At 39.6% G+C, this 25,747-nt stretch overlaps 1 protein-coding gene across 1 annotated transcript in view; it reads right to left on the reverse strand.

Moving 5' to 3' along the window:
* The window catches only part of LOC106071375 (uncharacterized), a 35,102-nt gene that overhangs the window by 4,185 nt on the left and 5,170 nt on the right, over positions 1–25,747 (reverse strand). Inside the window, exons 5-11 of the mRNA XM_056038241.1 lie at positions 21,629–21,854; positions 20,277–20,385; positions 18,957–19,126; positions 17,919–18,106; positions 14,775–14,938; positions 13,771–13,890; positions 543–1,625 (exon numbers count right to left, since the gene is read on the reverse strand). Coding sequence (XP_055894216.1) covers positions 543–1,625; positions 13,771–13,890; positions 14,775–14,938; positions 17,919–18,106; positions 18,957–19,126; positions 20,277–20,385; positions 21,629–21,854 — 2,060 coding nt within the window. The remainder of the gene's footprint in view (positions 1–542; positions 1,626–13,770; positions 13,891–14,774; positions 14,939–17,918; positions 18,107–18,956; positions 19,127–20,276; positions 20,386–21,628; positions 21,855–25,747) is intronic.

The following is a 25,747-nucleotide window of genomic DNA, read 5'->3' on the forward strand; positions in this document are numbered from 1 at the left end:
GGCTGTCATGTGACAGGTTTTTTTTTAGTGTTTTATCAATATTTTCACGTGGCTAAATGATGTTTGTTTACGATTGGTGAATGAGGTCCATTCGGCTAGAGAAATAGATTTAGATCTCGATTCAACATCTGTTTTGAAAGGACTATTGCATTCTTGAAAAGACTATCGCGATCGGGAATTTCCTAATGTAAGGCATTATTGGTTCAATTAATGTTCATGAAAATTGTGCGCATAGTCTTCTAAGTCTAGATGTAAAGGCCTATCTTTGGAACACTATTAACAGTAGTAGATCTGGGTTTATAGGCCTACATTCGCTTAATCACGATTCTTTCATTAGTTATTAAGAGAAAAACAAAAGCTCTATAAGTTGTATTTAGGAGGCATTGCCTTTTTTTTTAAAAAAGTATTTTTAATGTTGTTTTTTTTTTTTTGTTTGTTTTAAATACTGTTTGCACTTATCTAACAATAAGTAACTTTTTTGATCAATAATTTCTGTCATTTAAGCTACAACTTCAAAGTAAAAGTGTTACAGATGTATTTACCTTTAGCTCCAGAGAATCGGGACTGGTGGATTCCTCCTCGAATGAACACATCCTGTCCAGGGCTAGTCTGTTTTTGGATAAATATAACAGTCCTGCGCCAATCTGGAGCTGTAGATGCCGTGGGTGTGGTAATGTCCACTTGGGAGCTGGGTGTGATATAGTCTGCAGTCGATGACACGTCCGTTGCCCAGTTGCTATTAGAGTGGTCAGATGTTATGTAGTCAGCTGTTGACTGGTCAGTCAAAGAGCCCGTAAAACTTATTTGAGGTGTGGTATAGACTGCAGTCAAAGAAATGTCACTTGACCAATAGGTATCAGGATTGTTAGTCGTTTTGTAATCACTTGTTGGTTGATCAGTGATAGAGCCAGTAACGCTTATTTGAGGGGTCGAATAGTCTGCAGTCATGGAAACACGACTTGTCCAATTGATATCAAGGTGGTCAGTTGTCCTGTAATCATTACTTGGTTGCTCAGTGATAGAGCCAGTAACGCTTATTTGAGGGGTCGAATAGTCTGCAGTCATGGAAACACGACTTGTCCAATTGATATCAAGGTGGTCAGTTGTCCTGTAATCATTACTTGGTTGCTCAGTTATAGAGCCAGTAACGCTTATTTGAGGAGTGGTATAGCCCGCAGTCAGAGAAACGCTACTTGTCCAGTTGATATCAAAATGGTCAGTTGTTTTGTAATCGGTTGCTGGCTGGTCAGTGATAGAGCCAGTGACGCTTATTTGAGGAGTGATATAGCCCGCTGTCAAAGAAACGCCACTTGTCCAGTTGATATCAAGATGGTCAGTTGTTCTGTAATCACTATTTAGGTGGTCAGTGATAGAACCAATAACGCTAATTTGAGGACTGGTATATCCTGCAGTCAAGGAAACGCCACTTATTGCTGGCTGGTCAGTGATAGCGCCCGAAATGCTAATTTGCAGGGTGGAATAGTCTGTAGACCAGGTATCCCCTGTTGTGCTGACCGTATCAGGATAGAGAGTCGTGGTGGTCGTTAACGTGTCAGTGATATAATCCGTTGAAAATAACATGTCAGTTGTTGACACTGAGCTGGACTCAATGGAAGCTGATAAATCTGTTAAACAATCAGAAACAGTTTAAACCATACTTCAGTACAGGTTTTCGGGAATTTTTTTTTTAACTCATAATGGTGTGATGGTACCTTGTTGAACTTATCTTATTTTCTTGTCCAACCACACAAAGTACTACCATCTTGTCTAACCACACAAAGTACTACCATCTTGTCTAACCACACAAAGTACTACCATCCTGCCTAACCACACAAAGTACTACCATCTTGTCTAACCACACAAAGTACTACTATCTTGTCTAACCACACAAAGTACTACCATCCTGCCTAACCACACAAAGTACTATCATCTTGTCTAACCACACAAAGTACTACTATCTTGTCTAACCACACAAAGTACTAATATACTGTCTATAGTCTAAAGCACTACCATCTGTCACAGTCTTAGTTGACATTGCATGATCTAAAGCTCACGTCATGTTAAGAGTTTAAAAGACACGTGGAATTCCTGATGTAGAAAACAGGAAGTAGAATGAAAAGTTGACTTGGAGTTCAGTCAAGTCAAGTCAGTAAGGTCTTGCTCCCGGTACAGGAAGGTTGGACGTTCCCTCCTGGACTGGTGGATATGTATGCATATAGCATGAGAGTCGAAGGACTAGTCATTGTTGATTAATAATATTTGAGAGTTGATTTCATTATGTGCTTATTGAATATTAAGGTATTATTCGTATTTCAATGGATATCTATAGTTGAAGCTCCTGTGTCACTAGTAGTAATTGTTCTTATTGTTACCCGCTGAGATGCGGACGTGATTTGTTGTTAACGTATTGGATACTTTTGATACCGCTGTTATGCGGATATGATTATTATTTCTTGACTTGTAGCACTAACAAGGAGTGCAGTATATTATTATTATGTTGTAAATAAAATCTTCATGTTGTCTGCTGAACGGACTTGAGTCAGTCGTATAGTGTTTGTCTCGTCACGTGTCTAGAGCACTTCAGGAAGTAAGAACCCAGTATTACACCATTCAATCAGTCTCTGGTATTCGTCATGTCATTCATTGACATTTTTGGTGGCCAGTATGGGGACCGAACCCACGACATTCGCGTTATCAGCACGAACATGTAGCATTCATGAACTCAACTCCAGAAAATAATTCCTATCCATTACTTACAAACGGGCTGGACAACGCACCACGAAACAGTAACATTAGAACTGGAAACACACATGACACTAGTAGTTAGCAAGCTACACATATGGCAGCACAACATACAATTTTGTTTATTATACAATAGGATACAACACCATCACAAAATCATTAAATATCAGTAATATAACTAAACAATGACATTGTTCACATAAGTCAACAACTATAATTATCACACTATTTTACATAACACTAGCACCGTTAAGGACTCATTAGCCAGTACAAGTGTAATTTATTGAATCTGTTGATGCCATATTCTACATATAACTTTGATTGTATTAATACACATGACACTTTAAAAAGTCATATGTGTCCAAATTTTTGAAAATATGTAAATTATTTTTTCATAGTCCATTTGAACAGAACGCATTCATATTGGAACCTGAGTATGTGTACTATTGAATGTTACAGACAACGTTTTCACTTTCCTGAAAGAGAAGAAAATTAAAAACGAAACAGAACTCATAACTAACCTGAATTTATTCAAAGACAGCCATCCCAATCACACCATCGACAGAAGAGACCATCAAATAGCTGCCACCATTAACACTAATTCAAGTAAATTCAAGTACAGCAACAATAAAACCTGCTTTAACTGCGGCATAAAGGGTCACATAAAGAGCCAATGTAGATCAATCAACAGAAGCACTTTCCAGTATCAAAGTGGCACATATCGGGTCAATAAATATGACAACAGAAGAAACAGCAGAGCAACCCAAAGTTACAGCCCTAATGATAGAAGAAGGCAATACAACACCAACAACGATAATTACAACTTCCAGAACTATCAAAGAAGACAGCAATACAATACCAACAACTTTCAGAACAATTACAGACAATCCAGACGTGACGGCCACGAACGAAACAGATACAACAGAAATACTTCAAACAGATGGCAAAGTAACAGCAACAATAGAATCCATAGACGCCCTGGCAGTTACAACTTTATTTACAACATAATAATAATATACTGCACTCCTTGTTAGTGCTACAAGTCAAGAAATAATAATCATATCCGCATAACAGCGGTATCAAAAGTATCCAATACGTTAACAACAAATCACGTCCGCATCTCAGCGGGTAACAATAAGAACAATTACTACTAGTGACACAGGAGCTTCAACTATAGATATCCATTGAAATACGAATAATACCTTAATATTCAATAAGCACATAATGAAATCAACTCTCAAATATTATTAATCAACAATGACTAGTCCTTCGACTCTCATGCTATATGCATACATATCCACCAGTCCAGGAGGAAACGTCCAACCTTCCTGTACCGGGAGCAAGACCTTACTGACTTGACTTGACTGAACTCCAAGTCAACTTTTCATTCTACTTCCTGTTTTCTACATCAGGAATTCCACGTGTCTTTTAAACTCTTAACATGACGTGAGCTTTAGATCATGCAATGTCAACTAAGACTGTGACACCATCATGACTAGCCACACAAATTAATACAATCTTGCCGAACCACAAAAAAGTACTACCATTTTGACTAACCAAACAAATGTAGGCTTACTACCATAATGTCAAATCACACCTACACACGTAATACTTGTCTAACCACACAAAGTACTATCGTCTTGTTTAACCAAAGTATTATCAACTTGTCAAACCAGACAAAGTATTATCAACTTGTCAAACCAGACAAACTATTATCAACTTGTCAAACCAGACAAAGTATTATCAACTTGTCAAACCAGACAAACTATTATCAACTTGTCAAACCAGACAAAGTATTATCAACTTGTCAAACCAGACAAACTATTATCAACTTGTCAAACCAGACAAAGTATTATCAACTTGTCAAACCAGACAAACTATTATCAACTTGTCAAACCAGACAAAGTATTATCAACTTGTCAAACCAGACAAACTATTATCAACTTGTCAAACCAGACAAACTATTATCAGCTTGTCAAACCAGACAAACTATTATCAACTTGTCAAACCAGACAAAGTATTATCAGCTTGTCAAACCAGACAAAGTATTATCAACTTGTCAAACCAGACAAAGTATTATCATCTTGTCAAACCAAACAAAGTATTATCAACTTGTCAAACCAGACAAAGTATTATCAACTTGTCAAACTAGACAAAGTATTATCAACTTGTCAAACCAGATAAACTATTATCAACTTGTCAAACCAGACAAAGTATTATCAACTTGTCAAACCAGACAAAGTATTATCAACTTGTCAAACCAGACAAAGTATTATCAACTTGTCAAACCAGACAAAGTATTATCAACTTGTCAAACCAGACAAAGTATTATCAGCTTGTCAAACCAGACAAACTATTATCAACTTGTCAAACCAGACAAAGTATTATCAACTTGTCAAACCAGACAAAGTATTATCAACTTGTCAAACCAGACAAAGTATTATCATCTTGTCAAACCAGACAAAGTATTATCAACTTGTCAAACCAGACAAAGTATTATCAACTTGTCAAACCAGACAAAGTATTATCAACTTGTCAAACCAGACAAAGTATTATCAACTTGTCAAACCAGACAAAGTACTATCATCCTGCTGATCCCCACATAGACCTATGACTATTTCTGATGTTGTTTAAGCATTTCAATGTACACCAACTCAATCTATTTACACTGCAGTATTAATCTTCTTTTTTTCACTAAGGTAACACTCAAATCAATGCCAATCACTCTGTCAAGTCAATCAATCAGTTCATCAGTTCACCGTGTTCAGTTCAATGGATTGACATTAAGATCAATAGTTAAAGAATGGGAGGAGATGGATGAAATCAATCGATGCCAGATTCACTGAATGCTGCCAGAGATCTACTACAGCGCAGTGCAACTTTTTTCCGGCATTAGGGACCATTCAAATTCCCTACATAAGTGTCTCAAGGGTCAGACCATTACAATGGTCGTTGAGTTTCTGTGGCTTGTATGCATTCTGTAGGTAGAGGATTGTGGCTTGTAGGCATTGAATATAGAAGTTTGTTGCTTGTTTCGCACTGCAGGTAAAAGTGTGTGGTTTGTATGCACTGTGTAGGTAGAAGTTTTGTTGCTTGTATGCACTGTAGGTAAAGGTTGGTGACTTTAATGCACTCCTGGGAGTAGTGTTTGGCTTCTATGCCACTGTGAACACACGTTTCGTGGGACCGAATTGCACAGTGTCTCAGCCTGGCTACAGACTGCGATCCGTGGATTTAAAATCCATGCTTTACCACATCTGATAGAGCAGTGTTTCTCAAGCTGTGTGCCTCGGCACACTAGTGTGCCGTCGAAGATTTGCAGGTGTGCCGCGGGTGTTTTCAGAACGCCACAACACGTGCAGTGTTACACAGGTCTGCCTACTATTAAATTTTTATTTTACGTTGCGATGACATCCCAACTTGCAACGACCAGTAATAGTAGTGGAGCGCTCCATTATGACGGAAAGGGCTGATAGCTATTCAGGTTATGAAATAGTACACTATACATATATTATTATAATGACTAAAAGTTGGCCGCCTTAGCAGACGCACAGCAGTTCTTGAATTGGTAACGATAATAATAAGCGATGTGTTTCATGTAAATTTGTTAGATGTATGCTAATAATAACAAATTATCAATAAGCCTTATTCATTGTTATCCATGGAGAAATACATTAGCAAGAATGAAACTGCGAAAGTGTTAAATGAAAAGCAATGAACCAAACGAAGGTACAAAGAAGATTACATCGGATAGGGTTTCATATCTTCGGGGCCTGAAGATGCTCCATTGCCATTCTGTCTGATCTGCAATGCAACTCTATCGAATGAGGCGCTTGTTTCAAGCAAATTAAAGAGATACTTGGAAACAAAATATCCAGCTGTAAAAGCGCAACCGAAGAAATACTTGGAAACATCAACGCCCAACAAAATAAACAAGCTAAAAAACTTACGAAGTCCCTAAAGCTGCCAGAAAAGGGATTGATTGTAAGTTATAAGGTTTCTCAGTTATTAGCAAAACGCAAGAAAGCCCACACAGAGGCTGAATCAGTCATTGGACCAGCTTTAGCAATAGTTGTTGAAACTATCCTTGGACCCAATGCTTCCGAAAAAGTTAAAAAAGTTCCTTTGTCAAATGATACTATCTCGCGCAGAATTGAAGACTTATTGTCAGATTTACAAGATCAAATCTGCGAACACTTTGAAGTTACTGACGATGAAGTGTCTCTGCTGTGGTCTCTTCAAGTTGATGAATCCACTGATGTTAGTGGCAAAGCCCAGCTGCTAGCTTTTATTCGGTTCATAAAGGATGAAAAATGTGTCAACAAATTCTTATTTTGCAAAGACTTACCAAATACGACCAAAGACGAAGATATTTTCAAAGTGGTGAACGAAAACATTTTGCTCTTCAAACTACAGTGGAAAAACTGTGTCAGCGTTTGCACCGATGGCTGTCCTTCCATGCAGGGAAATAGAAAAGGGTTCGTCACTCTTGTGCGTCAAGAAAATCCAAATGTATTAGTTGTTCACTGGATGATCCACAGAGAAGCTCTTGCCTTCAAATCTTTACCGAAAGATTTGATGTCTGTTCTGGATCACTTGATTGAAGTTGTAAACTTCATCAAATCTCGACCGCTTGCATCCCGACTTTTCTCTCAGCTCTGTGAAGCAATGAATTCAGACTACAAATGTCTCCTGTATCACACCAACGTTCGTTGGCTCTCCAGGGGAAAAGTGTTAAAGCGTGTCGTCCAACTCAAGGCCGAGCTGATTTCATTTTTGGAGACTGAAAAAAAAAAGACTTTGGATTTTCTATTATGACGAGATCTGGTGGTTTAAGGCGCGGCGTTCCAGTACCACCTCATCGTGGTCGCCGCGTGAACACTCCGCTCTTTGGGAGTGGCCAAGGGTACTGGTTGCTTGCCGCTGATGAATGAGCAGCCGGCAAGTGTAAAAGGAACTCAAAGGGGTTATGTCCAGCCCCCCCCCCTGTGGGGCCCCGGGGCAACGGTGAGTAAGAGACCTAACGGAATCTCCGAAAAGCGGATAGCGCTGGACACCAACTCGAGGGTTGGTCGGGTTCTCCTGGGACCCGGCTGATTCGCGGGTCTCACTTTGGGCAAAGACTGGACTGACTGGCGCGGCCTTAGCGGGCTGCGTCGGGCGGACCGGTCGGCGCCCACGAGCTAGGCTCTAACTAGCCCGTTCCCTGGCGCGCTAGTGGAGGAATCCGCCGCGACCAATGGCGACTCTGACACTGGGAATATCGAGAAACGCGTGCCACCCCACTCCTGCCTTGCAGGAAACTTATATGCCAATCTGTGGCGGTGATTGCTTGGGCAGGTCTCTGCCTTGCCCTTAGTGGCGACATAAGTATAGGCCATGCACGCTGCTGCATTAGAGCAGTAACTAAGGCCGCCAACGGCCTTAACCATACAACCATGATTGACACAGACACAGTAAAAAGCGGGCACGAGCAGACCCGAACAGGCTCCGTGCGCCGGGTAGTGGGCGTCAGGCCTGGACACGAAAAGTCAGCTACTAGTCGCCCCGCGACCTCGATGAGGGGGAATTTGTCAGGTCGTGAAAAGTCAGCTAAAATTCCTCCACCTAAGTCCTCTTCTCAACGAACACTGCATTCGTACCTCCTTCGGAGGTCCGATTCGAATAAGGTTGATGGAAGTCTGCCACAACCTCCTGCGGACCTAGATACACCGCAGGCAAATACGACTGGAAGCGAAATAGTGACGGGAGCCTCCGGCCCCCAAACAACCCAAATTGACACTAGTGGGATCCAACCCACTCCAGGGACTAAGCCCATAAACACTAGGTCCCTCCTGATCTTACAAATCAACATCTGCGGGGTCATCCCAAAGGTGTTAGAGCTCTCAAAACTCCTCCACGAGAGGGCAATAGACGTGGCTTTACTACAAGAGACACTAACTGGCAAACGCAATGCCAGTATCACCGGTTATACTGCATTTAAGTGCAAATGCACAGACTGCCGGGGGCTCATCACTTATGTACGCAACAATCTGGTTGCTACACAAGTCCCCGGTCCACGAGTGCATGGGCGTACCGACGCCATCACCCTCGAGATACATAAATTAGGGCGCAAACTCACGGTAACTAATCTGTATAACCCCCCCAAGCACGAAATTAGTCTCGAATATGACGGTACCAATATCAATTCTCACAACGTCATCGCAGGAGACTTTAATGCTAAGTCTCAGCAGTGGGGCTATGATTCAACCGACTCATCGGGACATAAAATTCATGAACTTCTAAATAATTCTAATTTGTTCTGTCTGCAAAATAAACATACTCCCCCAACTCTATACCATACCGGAAATGGCAGCCAATCTAGACCAGACCTTACTCTAATCACAGCTAATCTAGAATCACATACTCAGTTTCAAGTCCTAGATGACATTGGAAGTGACCATAGACCCATATTAGTCACAATTGCCCTCTCAGAGGCCAGTGGTGTAACCCCAAAAGCCCCGCGTAGATGGAGTTACACCAAGGCGAACTGGCCAGCCTACGAGGCAGCAGTCAACACTGCCCTTATGAATATTGCAGTGGAGGATAGGGACGTTGACATCATATACGGCGAATTAACAGCAGCTATGTTGGGTGCGGCCAAGAGGTTTGTCCCGCGGACTTATCCTGGCGTAAGGCAGAAACGCGTGTGGTCTCAGGAATTGAATAAGCTGGTCCTGAGACGTAAGCGAGCCCGGAGGCTTGCTGAACGGAAGGGTACCCCTGAAATCCGGCGGGAGTACAATCGGCTCTGTAGAGCCACGAGTGAGCTGGCCCGACGCGTCCGGTCGGACCATTGGAACGCTGCCTGCGCCGGGATGGATCTTCGGGATACCTCGAAAGCCTGGCGTCTTCTGCGAAACCTAGAGGCCAAAGACACAGCGCGAACGGCTGCCCCTCTATTGTCACCCGGAGGGCCGGTCTCGACGGTAACCAAAATGGCCGGCTTGTTGAATCGACATTTTGCTAAAATCAGCAAGCCCGAAAAGAAGTCTGCCATGTCCAAAGCCCTCAACAAAGAACGTAAGAGGCTCGAGAGGGAGCCGGATGAGCCGGAAAGCCAAGCAACGCGCAACGCGCCCTTCTGTCGTGCTGAGCTGGACAGAGCGATAGCTAAGTGCAAAAACCGAAAAGCTCCGGGGCCAGACAAGGTTACCCCCGAGATGGTAAAACACCTTGGGGGCATTGCGAGAGATAAACTCCTGGAGTTTATGAATCGAACCTGGGCAGAGTCCAGACTGCCCGGGGCCTGGAAGAGTGCTGTCATTGTACCAGTCCTTAAGAAGGGAAAAGACGCGACTAACGTGGAGTCCTACAGACCCATTTCACTAACCTCAACCCTTGGCAAAGTCGCTGAGCGAATGGTTAACGAGCGGCTAGTTTGGTGCTTTGAGAGTGCCGGTATCCTGGCGCCAGAACAGGCCAGCTTTAGGGCAGGCTTGAGCCCGATCGACCAGGTCACGACATTCGCACAGGAGGTGGCCGACGGGTTCCAGAGGTCCGAGAGCACATACGCGGTGTTCATAGACCTAAAACAGGCCTACGATCGTGTGTGGAAGCAAGGACTCTATCTTAAGCTAAGAGCTATGGGTGTGCGGGGCAAAATATACAATTGGATACAATCCTTTCTGTCAGGGAGGAGCACACGTACAAAATACCAGCACTCCCTTAGCAAGCCAAAACAACAACTTAATGGCCTGCCTCAGGGCTCCGCCCTGTCCTGTACACTTTTCATAGCCTTTCTTAATGATTTGCCCAGCTCACTACGGTCCAAAAAACTGCTATATGCTGACGATATTGTCCTCTGGTCAACCGGGAAGAAAGCCAACCAAATACAGGCGGCACTTCAAGCAGACCTCCATACCATCTCCTCGTATTGCGACAAATGGCAGATTCAGATAAACGTTGCCAAAACGACCTGGTCCCTGTTCAGCCTAGGAATCGACATCCTTAAGGCTCCATTCGAGCTTCAACTCGGTGGGCTGCGACTCCAGCGTGAAAATACGCCAAAATATCTAGGGGTGACCCTGGATAGAAAACTGTCAATGCTCCAGCACGTCCAGGAAGTTGAACGAAAAGCCTCGGAGAAGTTAGCGTTATTAAGAAAGCTGGCCAGCACAAAGTGGGGTGCTAAAGCTGACATGCTACGCACATTGTATCTAGGGGCAGTCAGATCACAAATCGAATACAGCTATACAGTTCAAGTATATGCTAGTAAAACTGCCCTCGAATCACTCGACCGGGTACAAGCACAGGCTCTACGGTTCATTTGTGGCACCTTTAGGACAAGCCCAACAAACGCTGCTGAAATTTTTACAAACGTGGCACCCTTACATCTTAGGAGGGAGAGGGCAGTACTTACGGCCTACGAGCGCTATAAAAGGGGCGACTCTAGGCTACCCACCTCAATTTTAGTGCGACAGTGGAGAGAGAGGAACCGCATTAAAATGCGATCGTTCCTACACATAGCGGCCAATTTGTCAAATACAGCTGGACTCTCCACTGATAGAATTCCTATTAGAAGAATCAGTACGTGCCCTCCGTGGAGGAGATTGCCGGCCCCACAAATAAACCTGTCCCTGTTAGGGCAAGAGGGAGCCACCAAGAGGCGATTAACACCTGCCATTCTCCAAAATTTGGCATCCATAACTATAAAATCCTACCCATCAGATGCCATATTCTGTTATACCGATGGGTCGGTAATGAGGGACCCCGATAGATCGGGGTATGGGGTCCTTATTGTCTACCCCGACCGGACTGAACCAGATAGGCTCTCTGGTCCATGCGGCTACGCTGCATGCTCCATGGATGCCGAACTGACAGGGATAACTAGGGCGTTCGAGGCCATTAGGGCCCGAATGCTCGAACGCGAGACTAACGCCACTACGGTGGTGTTGGTCACTGACTCTCGCTCCAGTCTCCTAGTTATGGGTGGCGGCGGGGGAGGGTCGCCCGTAATAGAAGAGGCAATCGGCGCCGCAGATAACATCCGCCGAGCTATTGAAGCTGTCGTTTATATGCAGTGGGCGCCTTCACATTGCGGCGTGAAGGGCAATGAAACGGCAGACGCCCTCGCAAGGGAGGGTGCAATGGCAGCCACACACCTCGAAGCACCAAGCACGTACTTACAAGCAACGGCACAAATCCGAGCACTCATTCATGAGAAGTGGTTAAAGTCCTGGGAGGAATCCGACAGAGCACGTGGTGTCTGGCAGCGCATGCGTCACCCAGATCGCGACGATCCATGGTGGCGACTGAGGAGGTCAGAGCAGTCAATAGTTGCGCAGTGCAGGACGGAACACTGTCCTATTGGGGCATACTTTGCCCGGTTCCGCACTAACTTTGACTCCCGATGCCGTCACTGTGGAGAGAGCGTCGAAACAGTGTCGCATGTCTTGTACGAGTGTCCCCAGCTCCGCGAGCTAAGGGGGGACTTGCCTGTGCAGTCACTCGACTTGTATGGTAGCTATGAGGCACTACGCCGGACGGCTAAGTTTCTTGCCAGAGCACTACGGGAGGACTAGTCCTTCCTGCTCTGATTTTTCAATAGGAGTTCATCTCAGGTGGTTTAAGGTGACATTTCTCTCTGATTTATTTGACAAATTAAATTCATTGAATTTAAGTCTTCAAGGACCATCAGAAACCATCATCACTGCATCCTCATAACTGAAGCCATTTAGTGAAAAATTGTCTTTGTGGCAAAGTAAGATCTCGAAAGGAGTCTTCGACTGCTTTCCTACTTACAATGAATGTGCTTCAAATAAAGAAATCACCTCCGAAATTCTGTACACTTTGACACACCTGCATTGCAGCATTACTTTCCAACAGTTGGAAGTAATGAGTATGGATGAGTCAGCTATCTATTTGTAAATAATGAAGCTACAAATCTGACAACTGAAGAAGCAGAGCAGCTCATTGATTTAAAAGAACGATGCAGTTCTTAAGTCAAGTTTTGCCGGGAAAAGCCTGGATGTGTTTTGGATTTCAATCAACAAGTTATATCCTGCAATTAGTTTAAAAGCAATCAAAATAATTCTTCCATTTGCATCTTCATGGTTTTGTGAGTTTGGATTTTCAGCACTGACTGAAATCGAATCTAAGAAAAGAGAGAGACTTCTTACAATAGACGATGAAATGCGAGTTTGTTTGTCGACTCTGGAGCCTCGATTAGATCGCATTTGCTCTCAAAAACAAGCACATCCTTCACATTAAATGTAATACTTAAAAACGAGTAAAATCTTTTTTATTTTTTTATTTTAAAACAACTGTTGCTCTTCGTGGTGTGCCGTGAAATTTTTTGTAGTTTTTTTTACTGTGCCGCCAGACAAAAAAGTTTGAGAAACACTGTGATAGAGTTCCGTTATGTGGTTATCTGTTTATGTTTGTTTACCTTCCGGTGTTAGGGAGTCACGTGTTACAACATGCCTTGCCCTTTCTCTAGATCTGCTTTGATATAGCCCTTTTTTTTGTTTGCCCGAGGGTCGTAGTAATCATAATAACAAAACCCAAAGTGTTACAGGGATCCAATGATTACGCTGCATTGACCTATTGATTACTGGTCTATTGATATGCATATGGAAAAAATACATGTCAAAGGTGAAGACATTAACTTAGATTAATAGAAAGTTTTGGTTGTATTTCGGCTTTACCCAAATTCTGCCAGGTTTCATTTACAATCCTACAAAGCACAATACCAGGCAGAATTTGCAAATCTATTTAGAACACACACACACACACAAAAGAATTATAAATGTATTTAAAATTCTGAAAGAGTCAGCACTAGGACCCAACAATTTTCGAAAAAGCTTACAAGTTAAAAGAAGATTTTGTTATTGATGTTATGGAAATCAATACGAATGCTATTTGAGTCCAACACATTACATAATATAAATGATTATTTTTTTACAGTACTTTCCAAATAACAAGAAAGTTTCTTCTGACATAGCTATGAGGTGAAAATAAAAATAAACAACAAATGTTGATTGTTACCAGGCACTAGGACCACTATGCCGTCCTCAGCAGCGGTCAGTGTCACATTCCCTGAATCGTGGACCACATACTTTGTTTGACAGTCGGTCATGAGATCACAGTACGCACCATCTGTTAGATCTGAAAGATTTATAGACATAACAATTAATGATAGATAGATAGATAGATAGATAGATAGATAGATAGATTGATAGATAGATAGATAGATAGATAGATAGATAGATAGATAGATAGATAGATAGATAGAGATAGATAGATAAATAGATAGATAGATAGATAGATAGATAGATAGATAGATAGAGATAGATAGATAGATAGATAGATAAATAGATAGATAGATAGATAGATAGATAGATAGATAGATAGATAGATAGATAGATAGATAGATAGATAGATAGATAGATAGAATTACAATAAGGCTTGTCTTCGAGTCCAAAGATCGGTGAGGAATGCAATATTTCCCGTGGCAGCGCAGTCCCAGCTGTGACCTACATATTTTGCCACATCCAGGGCAATAACGGATTGCGCCCTGCTAGCTCACAATGAACATGACCTCCAGAACGCGGTAAACGAATTTGCATACGCTGCCGCCTCTTTCGGTCTATCTATAAACCTCTGGAAAACAGAAGTCATGTTCCAGAAGTCGCCCAATAAAACATACTCAGCCCCAATGATCACCGTAAACGGACAGCCCCTTAATGTGGTAGACCATTTCACATATCTAGATAGAATTTATATATAATGATATAATGCCAATAAAACAGACTCTAATATATATTTGCCAAGACAGGATAGGTGAGAGACAGTGGAATGAGCTTCTGTGGTGCCCCAAAGAGTCAAGAGACTAAGTGAATGAACAATACATTTTGACCAGATGTGTGGGCACCTCTATGTCATCCCAGACCATTATGACCACACGCCTAATCCTTGATTATAAAGAACATTTACACACACACACACACAAATGTCCTTACACACACACACACACACACAAATGTAATTACTTGTCAATATAGTTTCCGTTGATGTGACGTCATCGCTGGTCATCCAAAACAAAGTGTTATCACCTCGCATGAAGGAGACTGTGTTAGCCGTGGCCTGGCAGTCAGTAAGTGGTGAACCTTTGACCAGGTTACTATACTTGACAATATTTCTTATGGCCTCCCACCTAGAGATGACATGCGTTATAATCGGCTGAATAAAAAATAAAACAAAATGTTCATTGGTCAGTTTAACCATAGAATATATATGTATACAGGACTGCCAACTGTGCGCACCACGCCTATATTATTCAATTAAATAAGTCCCGTACACCGAGGCGTCCTTGGTTGCAGGGTAGTGTTAGTAGAATGACTTCCGGTGAATTAGTTTATTATATAAAGAAACCATCAATTTTACACCAAATGATGAATGGAAAATCAGTTGTTTGTTTACCTTAGAGATCTAATCATAATAAGCCAGATTTTACAACATATGATGATGGTGATGAAATTTTAATACTACTTATTATAGATTTATATTCTAACATTATTAATATTATGAAGTAGGCCCTAATTTGTGTATCCTTTTATAAGCAACATAAGCCATATTTAAATTAACAAATATCTACATGCTTTTGATCTCCTGATAAATTAAAATAAATACAGCTTAAAGGGTAATAAATAATTCTTTTTAGGACGTAATCATCTTCTTTTTTGAAGTAACTTTTGTATTATAAAACATAATCACTATAATCATAATCACTTCATTTTCAAATCTTCTGTTTTCTAAGTCCCTTTATACGCATTGCTCATGCCACCAATCCTTTAAAAATTATCCAATACACACAATCATACACTCCACAATAATTCTCTGTTTTCTCACATAGCCACAACATTGGCTAATTTATGTTTAGAAGAATGGGGTGTTATTTGGGATTTTATTTAGTTAAAAAAATAATAATTTGCAGAGCCAAAAGTTTTAGGCATATTTTTCATTTAGTCATAAATATATTATTTCTTTTCATTTTTAATGGTTAATTCTCTATTAAAATATATATAATGCATACTTTCTGTAAACAAAACTCAAAATAAATTTAAAAAATAGGTATAGGTGTAAATAAAAGTTGGTAAGGTATATAAGTAAAAAATGACACTCTAGAAAATGTTTTGACTCTTCCGTTTATCGCTTGTTCAACTCATACTAATTAGTATACAATGTAAAAAGTAATTGTCAATTGTGATGAAAAGAGAATAAAATATATATTATCCAAGCTGGCATCATAATTCAAACATCGTGAATGTTGTAAAATAAGTTTCTACCGGAAGTACCTCATCTCACATTTTGGTGTTGAACGAAACTTATGCTTAGTTACCCTTAGTGTTGGCAGTCCTGTATATATATAGTCTATGGTTTAACCTAGGTTAGGATAATAAATAGAATACGCATCCTCTATATGGGAACCATCAACTCAAGAAAACATTAAGAAACTGGAACAGACACAAAATAGAGCAGCGAGATTCATAACAAACGAATATTCACATTTGACTAGAGTAACACCTTTAATAAAATCACTTAATTTAGAAAGCCTCCAGCTGTGGTGTAGCATCCATGGCGCGAAGGGGTTCAATGAGCCCTGGCCCACGACCATTAGGAGCCCTTTGCGCTTAGGCCCATGACTCTTGACTAGTTGAGAACTTGGGGATGACACCAAAGTGAAAAAATAAATGCACTGGTGTAAAAACCGATTTAAAAAAAATAGAATTTAAAAAACTCCCTCAAAATATCCTGAACTATGTCCCCATATTTGTATAAACTTCAAAGCCAGTGTTTTAAGCTTTAATGTAAGGATTTGCTTTCCATTAGGTATTGTACATTGTAATAATGGGTAGCCGTAATCGTGCGTTGGAGGGGGGACAATCGTGTCCATATCGTCCCATTTGTTTTTTTCCCTTGGGGGGGGGGGGGAGAAATGGGGAGAGTTTGGTTAAGAAAAAGGGATAGTCCTGATTGTCACTAATTAAAATTTCTATACAAATACAAGTTATTCAATTTTCTTAAAGCTTAATATGTTGTTTTTTTGTTTTGTATTTAAAATATTTAAAATCAACATTTTATTTTGCTATGTAGCGTTTACTTTTTTTTCCAAACAAAATATGTTTGGCCTCAATCTTGGGTTGGCGACAAGTTAACAATTGTAACCGGTGCAGTCTGTCAACTTGTGGAGGTTTCTCTACTTGTTGTCATAGTAGATATAATTCCTTTCAACCTGTATACAATGGCGTGGGACCTAATGACTGAGTGATGTACAGTAAAGGGGAAAGTAAAGGCGGTTGGTCGCTGTGCTGACCACATGACGCCCTTATTAATTGTTGGCCTCACTTCGGAGGAGATTTTTTTTAAAAAGGATCAACTAGGGTAGCCCAATGTAAGTAGTATCCACTAACTGTTATTCGCCTATCTAGTTCATCCCTGCCAAAATATTCAGATTTAGATGAGTTAGGTAAAGTAGACGTATCAGTACTACCTGGCCAGTTATTTGCAACTGTTTCACAATAACACCCCAAATATGTACGTACAAACGCACAAAGAGCCTTCAACTGCAGGGCCGGCTTTACGAATTGTGGGACCCGATTTAATGGATGCTTGCAAGGCCCCTCTTCTAAATTGTTTTACAATAACAACTGTTACTATTAATTAGATCATTATCTGTATGAATATTATACACATGCATAGGAAGCAATCTAGTGGATCAATTAAAGTTCCGTCAATCTTACGATACACCAGATCAAATCATTGAAATCCTACATCTTGACTTCTGACAAAATACATGACTGATAGTAATACATCTATGGTACGACTGCGTAACCTTGCCTGGAGCGGGGCCCAATTTGGAGCACTCATTAAAGTTGGCATAAGGCTGGCCCTGTTAAATTGATAAGACTTTCTTGGTTTAAACTGCTCTGCTGTCAGTTGAGATTACTTTTATTCACAATTAGCTGTCATGTACGTCTGTTTTTTTGCCCAAGTGTTTTGCCCCAAGCATAATTTTGTGATAATGCAAAGAAAAAGGTTTTGTAAACATACTTATTTTTTTTTTAATGTAAGGATATTTTATTAAAGTGTAATTAAAATCGGATATAATTTGAGGTATCGTTGTTTAAATCTACCTGTGCTCACAGACCCAACCGTTACCACAAGTTCCGTCCGCGTGTGGCAACACGTCCAGTATATGCTCATTGCTGTCAGCGGGTGGTCCGGCCTCGGTGTCTTGGAAAAAGTAACTGGACATGACTCTCTGAGTACCATAGCCAGCAGCCAAAGTGAAGGCTTGCGCACGTTTGTAGAGTGATGGAGTCTGTCATGAAAGAAATATTTTTGGTTCACTTTTAACAAATTTAATCAAGCTATGGGCTTCTAAATGATACCTTTTGAGAACTTTAACAAATGCCACAGTTCAATGAGTCTAAATTTGAATAAGGAAAGAGTCAAATTATTTTCTTCTTTTATAAACACTTGCGACGATAATAACACAGAGTCCCGCTACAACGATGTATTTATTTCAAGAAAAACTTTTTAAAATGTTGAAGAGTAAAATATTTAGTGTATTTGTATCAATTTTTTTAGATCAGTCATGTAATTAGATTTTTTTAATTGGTGTAGACTAAAACAATATATCTGTGCGATTACAAATATTTTTACTAATGGTTTTTGTTTAGCAATATTTCATGCTTTTAGCTATCTTTTAGTGATCCTATCACTCGTCAAGGCCAGTTTGGGAAATAGGGGGAAAGGGGGGGGGGTATCTGGTTGAATGTTTCCGTGATCGCTTTTTAAATGCATTAAAACAAAAGTTGTACGACGTGAATAAAAACTTGGGGCTCAATCCTCCTTCATATTATACCAATACATTTGTCAAGTATCATTTCTTTCCTTTGTTCATAGCAACAACCATTTTTTTACCAATAGTTAATTAATTAATTATTTAACTTTTTTAAAAAAATATTTTGTCAGATACAAGAAATAATTTTGCGAAATTTCAACTTGATTCGAGATTGGGTGTGGGAGAAATTAAAAGTACAAATTTTTTCACCACGCAGACAACGTGATATAAGCTTTGTAAAAAATTAAGTTGTTTTTTTTTATATATAATTTTGCACAGCATTGCTGGTCGGTCCTGCTGCACACTATTTTGACAGTGTATTGACCTTATAGTTGAGTACTATGGAGCCAGGCCTCTCGCGTCCTCTTTGTGTGTCATGGTTGTCTATGAAGAGAAGAGCACTATGTTCTCTCAACAGGGTCTGAAACACGCCGCAGAGTTTTGAGTAGTCTACCTTGGTCAGTGCCTCACCAATCATCTCGCTGTATCGGAATTCTGAAATTAAATTTGACAAGTGACATATTTTCTCATAAAAGATATTGGTTAGTTTAGCTTTAGACACATCATGGCCAATTTTAATACAATGTGCATGCGTTAAGGACGTTTTCAGCATTCTCTAGGGACACGCCAAAGCGGCGATAGGATACTGATTTAAAAACACGGTTAAAATGACAATTTGTAGAGCACCACTACGAGGGGGGCTAGAAGTAATAATTTAAAGGAACGAATATTCAGTTGAGAGTGATGAACAGAGTAAAAGAATTTAATTGTGGGCCCCGCACTTTTATATGACCCACACTTTCATAGGATCCGCGCTTATTCTAGGTGTATAAATTATTAAATTAAACCATATTATAATTGAAAACAGATTTCCCGCGTCCTCCTGTCGATTTACCAGAAGTTCCTGGAAATCTCCCGAAATTATAAAATATACGAAAAAGTCCTTAAAATATATGGAAATATATAGACAAAAATTGTCATTTTGGGGTGTCATTCAATATGGAAAACGCTAATCCTACGCGCGAAAAAAAACGCCATTATCACGTAATTGTAGAATCTGGTAAAAGAGGCTTTTCGCGCCTCAAACAAATGAAGAGTTACTTAAGGTGAACAATTCTCGTAGATAGATTGAAACCTTTTGTAATTCTTGCTATTGAGCGTGATCTATGTAGGAAACGGAATTACTATGATATTACTGCATGACTTTGCTAGACGCAAGGCTCGTTAAGAAATTCTGTACGTAGTAAAAAATGAATAAAATGCATAGACGAATTTATTTTCTAATACAAACTCTTACATTTTCTTACCCAAACTTGGCCCCGCGAAATCCGTTTCGCATAGAGCCCCACAATTGTTAAGTCCGGCGCTGCTATTGAATGTTTGTAAAATTTTTATTTGTAAAATGTTTTACATGTTTCGGATGTTCCTTCAGAGTTAAAGATAGTTTACTTCCTAGTCCAAACCCCCCCCCCCCCCCCCTTTCTTGTTTTTTCGTATGGTGACTAGCCGCAGAAATAAGAGAGTGATCTTTCCTTTACTTCTTGCTCGTCAAAATTCTTGAAGGAAGAAGAGAATTATATATATAGATTACCCTATGCTGTTTGAATTACATAAAGTAAATTCATTTTGTTTTAACAAAACTGGCCTGTAACTAGTCCAAGGTCATAATATTCATCCGATGAGATGGCATCTGGTATTGTATTCACAACTTCATTAATAAACGCTGGCCTTCCTCCAGGGAGAACGTCCTTGACCTATTTTTTACGTAGAAGAGCATGCCATTAAAAAGGAAATTAAAAAAAAAAAGGGGGGGGGGGAAGCAATAATTAAACACATATGTACATTTCTAGAACAATGGAACATTTTCACACTACATGTCTATTCCAGTCATTTTTTTTTTTGGTATTACACTTTAATGTTGACACTTTAGAGTTTTAGCTTCCAGCTTTTCTAACTTTAAAATGTGTAACAGTCAAACTAAAGTTTTCCCCCTTTTGGCCAACGAGCTAGCATTTCTTTTCTCAGCGATATACATCAGCTGTTTAACTTCTATAAACAACGTAAGAGCCATTTTTAAGAACAGCGTCCAGGTTCCTCCATGAAGTTCTGACTAGAATAGAGGTGTTGTAGATATAGTCATGAAAACCAGAATTTATTTATGCAAAGTAAATGTATACCTTTCAGACCTTGTGGCCTAAAGCTTATCAAAGATAACAAATAGAAAACGACCAACCGCCTTTAATTCTCCAGCAAAAGAAGTCAGATCCCCAATAGACTCAGGGAAACTTCAGGGGCGTATGAAAAGTCTCGAATCAAATCCCAGTCTCCTCAGGTTAGGAAGCCAAGCACTTTACCACGCCACTTTATCTGTGTCCATCCACTTTATCTGTGTCCATCCACTTTATCTGTGTCCATCTTGAGAATTTCCGACACTATGCTTTATGAACCAACGAGTCTAGGTCTCTCAAAGATTTAATTTCAGCATACCCAAACGCTCCTTCACTCTCTCAAAATATAAAACCAATGTCATCAAACAAAAAAAAATATATTTAAATAAATAGGAGGCGCGGTGGCTGAGCGATAAGGCGCTTGGGTTCCGAAACGGCGGTTCCGGGTTCGAATCCTGGTGAAGACAGGAAGCCTCTGAGTCCATCCAGTTCTAATGAATACCTGACATTAGTTGAGGAAAAGTAAAGGCAGTTGGTCATTTTGCTGGCCACATGACACCCTCGTTAGCCGTGGACCACAGAAACAGATGACCTTTACATCATTGCTATATAGATCACTAGGTCTGAAGAGGTAAATTTGCTTTGCTTTGCTATAACGCATACAATCGACACATTAAAAACTGGAATTACACTCACTATTACATACGATGTCATATGTCAGCTCTAATGGGTACCAGATATTAGTTGGAGGAAAGTAAAGGTGGTAGGTCGTTGCGGTGACCACATGACACCCTCGTTAACCGTTAACGGGAATTACACTATTACATACGTTGTCATAAATGTATTTCAGATCCGCTGGGTGTATATGTTTGGCAGCATCCACCCGGAATCCGACAGATCCATGATCCACCAGGCGATCCAGAAGACCCACTATCTTGGATCTGACGTAATCTTGGGACTGGTCGAGGTCTGGCAGGTTCAGCAGCTGGCAGTGACGTAGGTCATCACTTGTACTGGTGTTACTGATCTGGTTGCTAGGTTCAGAGCAGTCGTTGCTAAGGAAAACAAGTTGAATATAGGATCTAGTTTATGAATAAATATTTATAAAACAACCAAAAGCAGTTGTTCTTTAACTTCTATATCATCTGTGATATCTCGAAGGATTTGAGATATTGCCGACGTCATAAAGTGACCCAGCTCGACCGCCTCATGCCATGAGCCCAAAAATATGTTTTTAATTTAGTTTCGAACTCTGTTTGGACTGCTTCTAACAAAAAAAAAAAAAATCATATTTTTATCCCAAAGTTCCGCAACCTTGTTACAATATGTTACCCAGTAGCTTCTCTCCCATAGCAATAAAAGAGCATTTTTTTACAGGTAATCAATCTGTTTTCTGTTTATCTTACTATTTTTTTAAAGACAAATTCTCAAAATGCAAGACCTATGATGAGTCTGATTATAAAAAAAGGCGATCCTAAAGTTATGGTTTTCCATCACTTGGGGTGCTCAACCCTATTTTGGGGGTCCCTGCATGTGGGGGCTTGGGTGGATTTTCAAATTTTCCCCATCCTTCACCCACTCTAGTTACGCCTCTGGTGGTATTTTAAGTAGTTCTATCCGCAAATTTGACTAGAGTAACACCTTTAGTAAAATCACCAAATTTAAAAAGCTTTCAGAAGACTTACAAGTAAATTAGCAATTATACAAAAAAATTAAAACATAATCTTCAAATACAAAAACGAAACCCAATAAAGTATTCAGAAAGATAAAGGCACATTCCTTGTTCCATATGCTAAGACAAATTTGTACAAATGCTTCTTCCTTCCTAGGGCTATTAGAGCATGTAATGGGTTACCTGAATCAGCCAAGAAAACCAATGACTTGGCAGAACCTAAGTCATTAATTTAATTAATATGCATGATTAGATTGACCTAGGCCCGGGGTCGGCAACCTGCGGCTCGCGAGCCACATGCGGCTCTTTGGATGTGAAGCTGCGGCTCTTTAGTTCCATACGCAAATATTATTTATTTTATTGAAACATTTTTCAAAATAGTTCTGAATCGTTTAACGAAGAATATGCATCGAATCTATCTTTTAGCCTTATATCACCCCCACTACACGCGTCGTCAGTGTCGTCAGTCGTCGGAAGCTCTCAAATGACGCCGTCGTCGGGTGTTTCTATGTAAGTTTTAATTCTCTTTCGACGCAAGACGAAAAGGCATCTTCACTACGTGCTTTGGCTGTGACGTATAGTTTGTTGTTTCAAGTAAGTGAGTTAGAAGCGAATGATCTTCTCAAAGTTAGAAGCAATCTACATGTTATGCTAATCTGGCAAGCTTTGCGATACCAATAGAAATTGCACAAAAAGGCAAACCATTTTCAAATGGTGACTATATCAAAGACTGCTTCCTACGTGCGTCTGAAGAACTGTTTCGTGATTTTAAAAAAAAACAACAGAAACCTTGAAAAAAAAATCACAGATATGCCGCTATCCGCTAAAACAGTACAAGATAGAATAGCTAAAATATCTTCAAAAATAACATATTTGCAGGTGGAAGATATTCAACTTTCTTCTGCCTTATCACTTGCTAGTCTTACGACAGAAAAGGCACGGCACAAGTTACCCATTTTATCAGGTAAATGTCTTACCAAGGTCCAAAAGAAGATCTTCCAGGATTGCTACTCTCATGACAAACTAGAGGGGAAGATAGAGCGAATGCCGTGCAAAAATGCCTTGAAGACAATAAGATCAAGTTAAATAAAATCGTTTAAACAGCATGGAGCCAGAAGTATGACAGGAAAAATTAAGGAGCAACAACGATTCTTCGAGCCAAATAAACCACCGAATTCTTACATTTCACATACACCAAGAAGCGCTTTGTGCCCAAACATTTATGGCCGAAATAGTTCAGGTTATACATTGGATAATCAAGATTGTAAACATCATCTTATCAAAAACACTCTACGATCGTCAGTTTAAAGAACTCTTTAACGAGATGGAGACACAGTATTCCGACATCCTTTTTTACAATGAAGTGCGATGGCTTGAAACGTTTTGCTTTGTGCTTGAATGAAATAAATACATTCCTAAATGAAACAAGCATTAATCACCCTGAATTAAAGAACGACAAATGGTTGCAAAAATTGTTCTTTACGGTGGATATAACAGCGAAAGGAAATGAGCCATATCTAAAACTGCAAGTAAAGTAAAACTTATCCTGTATTGGTAGAAGAATTAGTTTATTTTGAAGAAAATTTTATTCTTTTTGCAGAAGATATGCAGTTACTTCATTTTAAATGTCTAAAGCAGTATCACGATAAAATTACTTCAGCACAGTTTTTAAAAAATCAAAGATGAATTTCTTGACACATTTGAGCAGTTCAACAATACGTGAAGAGTGGTCGAGAGGCCAAGTGCGCTTGAACTTGGCTTGGCTTGGCTACCTAGAAGGGGGCTCGAGGTTCGACACCCGACTCGGGCAGAGTTGTGTTTACTGAGCGCCTAAAGGCAGCACGGAAAACCAACTCCTAGATACCCCCCCCCCCACTGGTCCACAAATTGAGCGCTCTGAGCATGCTATAAGCATGAGAGTAGCGCTATATAAAAGCTATAATAATAATTCCTAATATATCCCCTCAACATAAATCTTAACGAAATCCAGATTGAGAGCCATTTGAAATTCAATTGATCGATTTAAAAAGTAAAGCTTTGTGGAGTGGAAAATTTAGTGAAAAAGCAAGTTGAAAAAGTTGGTGGTCCAGAAATGTATGTATGTTACGCAACAAATGTGACAACTTTTCGAGTTGAGGCACTTAATCGACTCATGGAAGTCATCCAGAATGCTACAGTGAGGTGAATTTGGCATTTGAAGTACTGACTATCTTCGGATCGACATATTCGTTAGAGCAAGTGTTATTTATATTCATATATAAATATAAGTACAGTAAAAAGTCAACTAACAAATGAAAATTTAGAGTCGTGTTTGAAACTAAAAACAAGTCATGAGCCAGATGTATCCAAACTTTCTAAAACCTTGCAAAGCCAACCTCCCATTGAATTTGTTTGCTCAATTGTTTGTTCTTGAAGTACAAGCTAGTATTGTAAGTAAATGTTTAACTGCTTTAGTTGTTACCGAAAGAAAAAAAATTTAATAAAACCATATATATATATATTATCTAATTTGGTGTGAAAAACACGTATATATGAATTAATATATTCGTTTTTTTTAAATTAAAAAAATAATTGTGTGAGTACTATTTATTGTTGGCAAGAAAAAATTTGTGGCTCTTTAAGAACTTTAAAATTTGGTAAATTGTAATATTTGGCTCTTTCGACTCAAAAGGTTGCCGACCCCTGACCTAGGCACACCGGTATGACGTAATCATCTTTTTTTTTTTTTTTTTTTTGAAGTAACGTCTTTATTTCATAAGATAAGTAGTTAAGAAGTATATTTTATTGGTTGAGGATTTTTTAAAATTATAAACTAAACAATGTCAAGGACAATAAAAAAAAACAACTTGCCAACAAAATAAATAATGTACAAACGACAGAGCTCAGAACATTGGATGCTACAGTGCTTAGAAATGTACAAAAACCTATCCTAGAGCATTTTAACAAAAAACACCTAGCTTGTCAACACTTTTTTTTTCTGTACACCGGATACACCAAACAGTTAGCATTTATAGTTTTACCGCCGTATGAGAAAATCTCTTAGAGTGATCTGAGACTGTTCTTAAATGTTACATGTTTCTCTTGTGTAATTAAAAAAAATGTGTCTCATTGGTTGACAACTTTTGTCAACTATTTTTTGTCAACTTTTATCAACTTTTGTCAATTTTTGTCAACTTTTTTTTAACTTTTCTCAATTTTTTGTTAACTAACTTTTGTCAACTAATTTTTGTCAATTTTTGTCAACTTTTATCAACTTTTTGTCAACTTCTTGTCAAC

This window comes from Biomphalaria glabrata, chromosome 8 (genome assembly GCF_947242115.1).
Source record: "Biomphalaria glabrata chromosome 8, xgBioGlab47.1, whole genome shotgun sequence".
Classification (NCBI taxonomy): Eukaryota; Metazoa; Mollusca; class Gastropoda; family Planorbidae; genus Biomphalaria; species Biomphalaria glabrata.